General features: G+C 46.0%; 1 protein-coding gene across 1 annotated transcript in view; it reads left to right on the plus strand.

Annotated features, from left to right (window-relative positions):
* The window catches only part of MAML2 (mastermind-like transcriptional coactivator 2), a 383,522-nt gene that overhangs the window by 240,656 nt on the left and 131,992 nt on the right, over nucleotides 1–10,874 (plus strand). The window contains exon 3 of the mRNA XM_014538662.1: nucleotides 7,837–9,381. Coding sequence (XP_014394148.1) covers nucleotides 7,837–9,381 — 1,545 coding nt within the window. The remainder of the gene's footprint in view (nucleotides 1–7,836; nucleotides 9,382–10,874) is intronic.

Consider the following 10,874-nt stretch of genomic DNA (forward strand, 5'->3'; position numbering starts at 1 on the left):
GTGATGAGTTGGGGGGGGGGGGGGTAAAGAAATCTTGAATATGGGAGCTTTTGGCATTTAGTGTCTTTAGAAGGACAGTATGTTGATGTGTTTTCTCTACAAAGATCCTGAATTTGCAGTGGCCTTACTTCCCGATAAAAATTTATCGATATTAAAATGTGTTAGTTTATCATAAAGAATAGCTACTTTGTTGGTTAAAGTAATCGCATTTCCTCAGAGCCCAAGCCTTATGGAACAAAGTTACAGAACAAATTTTCTAGGTAGGTCTAATATGTCTTCCACCAAAAACAAAATGAAACGAAACAAAAGGCTCACACTTATTCTTGAAGGAATAAAAGTGGGAGGTACTAAAAATCATATAGGAAAGTCGCCTTCCTCCCTGTCAGCTCCAGGGCGTGGGGCAGGGGGTCGGCCTGGGGCTCAGGTTGCACCCCGTGTTTGGGATCTCATCCGGAGGCTGCACACCACCTGAGTCCAACACAAAGCTTCCTGCACCCTTCACTTCTGGTTCTCATGGATGGCGATGAGCTTTCCTTGTGGTTCCAGTTCTCAGGGCTTTGCATTCCTCTGACTTCAGGATTCAGACAGAAATGATCACTCAAGCAAACCTCTAGGGCAGCCATTGAATGACTTATGAATTAACTATGAAAACATTCCTCACCGCCACAGCTTTCTTACCATTATTTTAAAGCTCAGTAGTTAGAAGGATCCAGCTTCCCAAGTACTGAGATCAACCAACAAACTACTGTTTGAACACCTAGAAAATGCCCAGCAATGTGGTAGGTGCTGGAAGGAATCCAGGTCAAGTTCAGGACACAGTGTCCACCCTCAAAGAGCTTAAAATCTAGTTGGGCAAACCTATATCGAGACAAAAACAATACCTCGCAGGACAGAAAAACAAGGCAGCAAGCTCAAGGGCCACATCAGAAGTGGGAGCTGTTTGACATCTTCAGCAAAAGCCTTCACACCCCATCTGGTTTGCTTGGGGGCAGGAGAGCCCTGGACCAATGCTTCTACCTGCAAATACTGTGATGAGCTGGAACTTCCTGTTCCAGGATCCCAAGCATTTTTACTTCAAGAATCAGATCAAGAGTCATAAATTATTTGAGGGTTTGGTCTCCTTCTAATGTTATCTATTCCCAACCCTATTTCTAAACAGCCATGAGGAAAGTTTATAGATGATGGGACCAAGATGGTCCCCCGAGGCCACTTTGGTTCTTGTGTGTATGCATCGTTGAGAAAGACAGAAAAATGTGTGACCCATGGACCGAATTGTTACCTTTGTGTGGCATAGTCCTTGTTCCTAGGGCAGCATAGGAGACAAAGGGTGCATTTATTTTGTGGAAAGGCATAGGGGGCAGGGGATGAAACAGAAACCAGAGGATTGTGCAATAGGCATCTTTAAATCCCTCCAGGAAGTTTATGTTTCGAGTCCTCTGGAAGAATAGAGCACAGCTGTTTCAAAAGGAGAGTTTACCGAGGGACCCCAGCCTCGATTCCGCTGTGGACTGCATTTTCCTTGTCCATAGTGTCCAGGCCCCTCCATCCCCAGCCCTTGGGGCAGGCAGGCCACTGTGTCTGGACTGGGCCCTGAGCAGGCCCACACCTTCCCCCAGCAGAGACCACACAGGCCTCACAGAGCACGAAGGTGTTCAAATAGAAGAATCGGAACCAGGACGAGAGTGAAAAGAAAGTTTGCTGGACCTCATCAAGGAAAGTACAGGGATCCCTGTGTAGTGTGCAAACCAGACTAGACTTGCTGTGTTGAAATCATTCCCCAAAGAAGCCCTTTCCTTGGATGGCTACTGAAAGGGTGATGTTATACGCCTAATCTCACAAATTAAACATCATAATTTGGGGGTGCAGATGTATGGCACCAAACAAAAATGCTTCTCCGTCCAGCGAGGTAATGGGAAAGTGTAAAGTGGAAGTGTTGTGTTCTTTTGAAGCCTGTGCCTCCTGCCTCCAGCTTAATCCTCTGTTTATGTTCCCTCATGCCAGGGGTGACTTGCGAGGGTCCGGCCCAGAGCTCTCTCTCTCTCTGGGTGCTCGGTAAATCTCTTCGACTGGCCACATGACTCTTTGTTTCTTCCCTTCCTTATATTGGAGCCTCGAGGGCGATGTCCTGGGCTTTCACCGTCAACCTCCAGCCAATGATGTCACTGTTCTCTCCCTGCCACCCATCCCTGTGAGTCCCAAATGCCCTCCCCTTTGCCCTGTACATGTGATACGTCTTCATTCTATTACCCTTTGTCTTGGCTGCGTCCACTGCGTCCAGAATAGTGTCCACGTGCGGGCAAGTTGAAGGCAGAAAGGAAAGTGAGCAGTGTGGTTAGTGATTACGAACAAGGACTCTGGAACCAGGCAGACCTGGGTTGGCATCCTGCCTCCATTCGCCCTGTAATCTGAACGTCAGGAGCTGCAATTTTTTCGCTTATAAAATGAGGATCAGAATGATGTTCAGAGAGCTGTGAAAAGATTAAATGAGACTCTACACAAGTCTTTATTTTCAGAGTACCTGTCTTAAAATAAGCACTCAGTACACAGTAGTTATTAAATGGGAGCCTTTTGTGAGCATTGGGCAATTTTGCTTTCAAGAGCCCCTTCTTCCTTACCAAATTTAAACTTATGTTTTCTGACTGTGTTGGCAGAAAGATAAGTATATTACTATTATATATTAAAACATTTCTTCAGCCTGAAAGCTTTTTTTCTTCTGTTTTAAAATAAATTAAAATATTCTTGTGGGCCCCTGAGACTACTGTGTGCCCTGAGCACTGTGCTGTCCATGCCTGATGGATAAGCCCCGGGTGAGAGAGGTCAGCCCTGGTTCTTCCCTCTGTCCTTTCAATGCTATTAAGTGCATTCTTGGTTACTGACTCCTGACCCTCAGGATATACACTGTCCTTATACTTCCCCCTCCCTCCATTCCATCCAGGCCACCCATAAGGTCTGTACTGGGCCTCATCCTTCTCAATTCAAACCCATGTCTTCATTCCCCACCATTCCCCTGATTGTCTTATTCCTTAGGACCACTCTTGGCCTGGTAAAGTGGCATTGAATTTTCTCAAACTATTTCTCACTAAGGTATTAATGTTAACTAACTGTGTTCGTCCTCTACTCCTGCTAGAACAGTAGCTTTTTATCACAGAACTCTAAGTGGGGAACTCTATATGACTCAATACAATTCAAAGCCATGTATCTGAACCCATAGACATAGTATGGTGATGGCCAGAGGGAAGCGGGGAGGCAGGCACTGGGTGGAGGCAGGCAAAGTTGAGGAAAGAATGGGGACATATGTAATAGTGTCAACAATAAAAAAACAAATGTGGCCCAGCCAGCATGGCTCAGTGGTTGAGCATCAACCTATGATCCAGGAGATCACGGTTTGATTCCTGGTCAGGACACATGCCTAGGTTGCGGGCTCAATCCCAGTGCGGGGTGTGCAGGAGGCAGCTGATCAATGATTCTCTCTCATCGTTGATGTTTCTATCTCTCCTTCCCTTCATTTCTGAAATCAATAAAAATATATTTTTAAAAAAAAAAAGAAATGTGAACTCTGACTAAAACCTAGAATGGGAGTTCCAAAAATAAAGCCATGTATTTGATGATGAATATTTAGTTCAACAAAGAAATACTTCAAGGTAAAGGTTGAACTTTGGGAGTCATTGACATTGTATTGTTCCAGTAGCTGGTGCCTAATCAGCATTCAGTGGACCTTGGTGACACAACTTTGATTAGAAGCTTCTACAAAACGGGACACAGACTGTCTCCACAATTCTCTTGATAAAGCATCATACTCAAGGGAGTCCTAATGGAATCCCTTTTATTCGTGATTTGTCTTCTGCAGCATCACTCAGGAGGACTTCTCCCCATCTTAGTCATTTATCCAGCTGTACCTGGTGGCACTCCCTCAGTGCCTGTTACTTTCTGGGTTCAGGCGGGAAAGTGTTCTCAGAGGTAATCCTATTTATAAAGAAGGGAACTACATCCCACAGAAATAAAATAACTTGCCTGGAATAGCAAAGCAACTTAATGCCATGTCAGGACTGGCTCCCAGTCCTCCTCAATACATGGGTGTGGGTACCAGTTACCTCTGTCAGGGGCTATGGTACCATTTACTGCACAGCACAGGGTCTGCCTTGGGAGTGCTTGGTTTGATTCTTGACTTTATTGCTTACTATTTGTGTGGCCTTGAAATGTTATTCAATCTCCAAACCTCAGTTTTCTCATCTATAAAAATGAGGGGTAGGTAAGAAATACAAGCATGTGCTACAGAGCGATGTTTTGGTAAACAACAGATCACAGATGGGATGGGGGTCTCATATGATTATAATCTAATCTAATAATAGACAAACATGGTAATTGACCGTACCTTCGCTACGCCTCCCATTGGCTAATCAGCGCGATACGCAAATTAACTGCCGACAAAGATGGCGGCTAATTTGCATACTTCGGGCAGGGCGGAACAGCGTGAGCCACCAGCGCACCGCCATCCAGGGCAGGCCAGCCCGCCTTGCCTTGCCCCAGAAGCCCCCAGAAGCCGGCCACCCGACCTGTGGCTGGCGGGTGGGACCTCGGTGATCGAGCACCCACCCCGCCTTCATCCGGCTCTCCTGCGGGGGACCTGGGGCTGGCGTGCTGGAAGGCGGCTCCGGCCGGAGCGAAGGCCTGGGTCCCGGGTGCCGGAGGAAAACCGGTGCCAGCAGCCAGGGGGAGGGAAGGTGTATTGCACAAATCTTTTCGTGCAACAGGCCTCTAGTAAATTATAAACAAAAAATTTGCAATGTGGAAAGTAAAGACTGGACTCAGCTACAATTTTGCCAGCTCTGGCAGGTTTAAATAGACAAGGAGGCTCAGCATACTGTCCACCCGCCATGCACCTGCCCACTGCCTGGGCTGGAGTTGGCAAGGGAGTAAGAGGAGCCTAGGAGCATGCCCTCTTTCCTTCCAGTCCAGTTCCTTTCTCTCTCCCTCCCTCCCTCTTTCTCTCTCTCCTCCCCTTCTCCCTTTTATTATCTCTCATCTCAAGCTTTCTCTCTCTGGATCTCTTTTGATCTCTGCTCTCCCTTTCTCTCCTTTTCCCTTCCTTCCCTCTCTCCCTTCCTCCCACCTGCTGAGATATATTCTCCCTCCCTCCAATGGTGCTTCCCTTCACGGCCTACCCCCTTATCCTCCCCCTTTACACACTTTATCTTTTATACCGTATTTTTATTGTACCTTTTCTATGTTTATATACACAAATACTTATAATTGTGTTGCAATCTCATACAGTATTCAGTGCACTAGGATGCTGTAAAGCAGCAGTTCTCAACCTGTGGGTTGCGACCCCTTTGGGGGTCAAACGACCCTTTCACAGGGGTCACCAAAGACCATCAAAAAACACATATATAATTACATATTGTTTTGTGATTAATCACTATGCTTTAATTATGTTCAATTTGTAACAATGAAATTGGGGGTCACCACAACATGAGGAACTGTATTAAGGGGTCGCGGCATTAGGAAGGTTGAGAACCACTGCTATAAAGGAATGCAATAAGCTAAACCATGTAGCCTACATGTGTAGTAGACTATGCCATCTAGGTTTGTGTCAGTACACTCTATGATGTTTGCACAATGATGACATCATCGAACAACACATTTCTCAGAATGTGTCCCCGTTGCTAAGCAACAAATCACTATAGTATCAATCTCATAGAGTTGTTGTGAGGACTCTTAGTGTTGTGAGAATCCAGTGAGATTACTCCTACAGAGAGCTTTGCACAATGCCTAACACACAGCACTTAATAAATGACTGCTATTATTATTATTATTATTATTATTACTACTGATACAACCATTGCTAATTCTATCCCTGTCTCTACAATCCTGGTGGCTTGAGAAAGTGCTAGCACTGCTTCCTAGAGTATGCACTGCACTGCCCAGGGAGTGGCCACAGCCATGGGAGAATCTGGCAGAACTGGTTTTTCAAAGCCGGTGGAAAATAAATCAAAGGTGCTAACCCAAACCTGGGGAAAAGAATGTATCCCTTTATTAGTTGTGAAAGAACCTTCGAAATCTAACTTATACTGAAATAAATCAGTGTGGCCACTCTTGAGGAAGCATGGCTGAACCTCTTTAGTCTGTGCTCTTTCTGACCTCATGAGGACAGACAGTGGCAACTTGGAGTTTTTGCTAAATGTGGTGATGGCTGACAGTGTTCTGTGCTGACATTGCCTACATCCATGAGTAGACAAGATTAGGAGTCCAGAAACACTCAGAGACAGCAGAGAAGGGAGGGGGGAGCTTCACACCCAGTACAAGTTATACCCTACCTCTTGCTGCACATTGCTCATCACTGACTGTGAAGTCACATGGGACTTCATTGAGAGTCTTCATGGAAAATAACAGAAGCCCAACTCATATAAGCTTAAGCAAAAAGGGGGATTTATTATAAAGATTACAAAGTATATCAAGGACGACAGGGAGAGTTGCAGAGCTGGCTGACCTGGGATTGAATCAGACCCTCAAATGCTATCAAGTCTTGTGTCTCTCCGCTATGCTTCATTGTTCTCTCTTTCCATGGACTTACTTTCTCGATGGCCCAGGTGGACTTAATGGAACAGCAGCTCCCACATTTTGTAAATCACTGTGCAGCCCCCCAAAGAGAGCCCTGGGATTACTAGGGAAGGAGCTGATTGGCTCCGCTGGGGTTGGGTTCCTTTTTCTGATTACCAGTTAGCAATGGTAAAATGCAAAACATGGTGCATCTACCATCACTATATACCACCTGTGAATGGGCAAAGCCACAGATAAAGAGTTACTGGAACAGGTACTGATGACAAGAAACATCATGCTCACCTTTGGCTCTGTGCTGCATCGTGGCCATTCCCAGATTCCTCATTTTAGCAGAGATCCAGGATGTCTCTGCTCACTTCCCCCTGCCCGCTCTCCTAGGCAAACCCTAACCCTTTAACATGCCAATTCCAGCATTATAATATAGTGGAAAGGACACAGGCTTTAGAACTATACAGACCTTAAGTTAAAGCCCAGATCTAACACTTCCTAGCTGTGTGACACTGGGCAAGTTACTTAGCCTCTCTGAGCCTTGGTTTACTTATCTATAAAGTAATACACATCTAATCGGTTGTTGCAAACACTAAGGAAACAAATCCCCAGGGAAATCTGTGCTGAGAGTGTCTCATTTGATAAATGATAAAATCATGTTTTCTGTTCACCCACACAATGTTGCTGCATGGGCCCAACTGCAAAGCCACAGAATTATAGGAGGAAGAGTAGATGAATGCCAGATAGCATATCTCCTTGGGCACAACAATAATTCGAATACTTACTTAGAGGATAATAGCAATGAAAGGGTTGAATCTGTGGGGAAGAAAAACACAACTAGAAATTGTATCCCAGCTTTATAGTTTTCAGTGTTTCCCATCTTGGTCAAAGTTGTGTTCACGCCAGTCGCCTGTAGGTGTGTGGGGTTATGTGTACATGCACGTGGAATATTTTGACCTACAACAAAAAGCAACGACACTTTGGTGAGGAACTGTAGATATTATCAATAACTCCTGATGATAGGATTCTTTAACCATTGGCCTATATTGCTATCATGGAACCACAGTGATCTCTGACCACTAATTGATCTGCTCCTCCAGAAATATTTTATTTTGTTCTGTTTGTGCTACTGCGAGTTTCCTCATATTCCAGACTCGGCTTCACTGGTGCTTCTTTTTTAATCCATCCTGTGTGTAAATGGAAGAAACATTTAAATATTATGCCGTTTTTGATAAGAAGCACATCTGGATTCATATCTCATTTTATTTTACTTCCCCTCTTGTCTTTCAGCTCCAGGGTTCCTTGAAAAGAAAACAGATAGTCAACCTGTCTCCTGCCAACAGCAAGAGGCCCAACGGCTTTGTCGACAACTCGTTCCTTGATATCAAAAGAATCCGCGTCGGGGAGAACCTCTCTGCAGGACAAGGGGGCCTCCAAGTAAATAATGGACAAAGTCAGATTATGTCAGGGACCTTGCCCATGAGCCAAGCACCCCTGAGGAAGACTAACAATCTGCCTCCCCACACACATTCTCCTGGCAATGGCATGTTTAACATGGGCTTGAAAGAAGTGAAGAAGGAGCCAGGAGAGACTCTGTCTTGCAGTAAGCACATGGATGGCCAGATGACCCAGGAGAATATTTTTTCTAATAGGTACGGAGATGACTCCGGAGAGCAATTGATGGATCCTGAACTGCAGGAACTGTTCAATGAACTGACCAACATATCTGTTCCTCCTATGAGTGACCTTGAGCTGGAAAACATGATCAACGCCACCATAAAGCAGGATGATCCATTTAACATTGACTTGGGTCAGCAAAGCCAGAGGAGCACTCCCAGGCCCTCCATCCCTATGGAGAAGACAGTGATCAAAAGTGAATACTCACCTGGTCTGACCCAGGGGCCATCGGGCTCTCCTCAGTTGAGGCCCCCATCAGCCGGCCCTGCTTTCTCCATGGCCAACACTGCCCTGTCCACTTCCTCCCCAATCCCTTCGGTCCCTCAGAGCCAGGCTCAGCCTCCGACAGCCTCAGGAGCAAGCCGGGCCTTGCCAAGCTGGCAGGAAGTGTCCCATGCCCAACAGCTCAAACAGATAGCTGCCAACCGTCAGCAGCATGCCCGGATGCAGCAGCACCAGCAGCAGCAGCACCAGCCTACCAACTGGTCAGCCTTGCCCTCTTCCGCTGGGCCATCTCCAGGTCCATTTGGGCAGGAGAAAATCCCTAGCCCTTCTTTTGGTCAGCAGCCATTCAGCCCACAGAGCTCTCCCATGCCTGGGGTAGCCGGCAGCAGCAGCCAGTCAAAAGTCATGGCTAACTACATGTACAAGGCCAGCCCCTCGGCCCAGGGAGGGCACCTGGATGTGCTTATGCAGCAAAAGCCTCAGGATCTCAGTAGAAGTTTTATGAACAGCTCGCACACGGCCATGGAGCCCCGTCTTGGCAACACCAAGCCTTTGTTCCATTTTAACTCAGATCAAGCAAACCAACAGATGCCTTCTGTTTTGCCTTCTCAGAACAAACCTACTCTCCTACACTACACCCAACAGCAGCAGCAGCAGCAGCAGCAGCAGCAACAGCAGAGCTCGATGTCAGCTCAGCAGCAACAGCAGCAGCAGCAGCAGCAACGACAACAGCAACAGCAGCAACAACAACAGCAGCAGCAGCAGCAGCAGCAGCAACAGGCACAGCAGCCACCCTCTCAGCCCACCCAACCTCTGTCAAACCAGCCCTTGCTAAGGTCACCCTTGCCACTTCAGCAAAAGATCCTGCTCCAGAAAATGCAGAATCCGCCCGTAGCAGGACTGGGATACCAAGTCTCCCAGCAACACAGACAGGTAAGGGCTCTACTACTCCAAACCCAGAGTACCCAGAGACCACCAGTCTTGGTCATTGTGCTTTGATTACCATTACGTTTGTGTTGGGACAGGATCAAGACCACAGAGAGAGTAGTGGTTCTGACGGATCCATAGGAAGACCTCAGGGAGGCATGAGCTAGTATTTCTTTGTAGGGCATTAATGTCATCGGGATCTGTAGGGATCAAAGGCTCTTGAATATTAAGAATGTTTCATTATAATTCATGCCTTTGGTGACAGGTCCAGTTGTCAGTCAGATTCTGATATGCACAATGTTTATTCATCCAGTCCATAAATTGGTCGTTAAGTCAACAAGTACGACCTGAGCACCTACCATGTGCAAGATGTTGTGATTATGCTGAGTATAGACATAAGGCCACACATGATATTGAAAGTATTTAACAACTAGTTTACATCCATACCAACCAATTAAAATGTCTAAATGCCCCACCCATCATAATAGATCCTGCTGTGACTCCATGTTGGTGCTGAGTATCAACCTTAAATTAGACACCATCCTTGTCTGCAAGCACGGCCTCAAGAGGGAGACAGGCTTTAAAGACTATCATTTTATGAGTGGCAAGGGCAATGATGTGGGAGCACAGAGGTTGGGTATCTTACCCAGCAAAGGGAAATCAGGGAAGGCTTCTGGAGAAAGTAATGTTGGAGTTAAAGTTAAGTGTTAAAGGATGAAGTCATCATGACTATGAACAACAACAAAAATCTGTGGTTACCTTATATCCTGTGGTTAACATAAAACAGGGGTTTTATTCTGCCCCAAACATGTATATTCGAATAGTATGAAGAAACAGCTATGTGTTTCCAGAGCACATACTGGTGAGGAAGCTCTAGTTCTTAGGGAACTTGAAAGAGGAAACTCTTCCTGGAAAAAAGAAGGAAGGCAGGCAGGAAGGAAGGAAGGAAGGAAGGAAGGAAGGAAGGGCAAAAGGAAAGAAGGGGTGAGGGAGGGAACTTGAATGTTGCTTTGTGCATGTAATTTGACAGGTCTACAGTAGTGTCCAAGCACAAAGACAGCACATTACATGTCAAAACAGTATGTTGGGACAGCGCAATGGCACAGAGCCTAATTTCAGTCCCATTCCTAGAGTAGTTTTCATGGTCACAGCCCAGAAAAGAATGCCACAAGGACCACAGACTGTGGCCAAGCTAACCTTTGCCCTAGATGTAAGAAAACTAGACTCCACTAGGATTCAAGAGCTGTGTATCAAGTAAAGCTTTCAGTTCTTATTTATCTAAAAAGTGTTTTATATTTTAATTGTAGATTATGAAGAATGGACTTATTAAGAGTCATGTGTATATTTTAGAAGGTTCTGTTTTTAACATGGGTAGTTTGGGGATCATTTAAAAACTAGAGGCCCGGTGCACAAAAATTTGTGCACTCGGGGGGCGGGGGGAGGGGGGTCCCCCAGCCCAGCCTGTGCCCTCTCGCAGTCTGGGACTCCTCGGGAGATAA

Source organism: Myotis brandtii, unplaced genomic scaffold, assembly GCF_000412655.1.
Source record: "Myotis brandtii unplaced genomic scaffold, ASM41265v1 scaffold1043, whole genome shotgun sequence".
Taxonomy (NCBI): domain Eukaryota; kingdom Metazoa; phylum Chordata; class Mammalia; order Chiroptera; family Vespertilionidae; genus Myotis; species Myotis brandtii.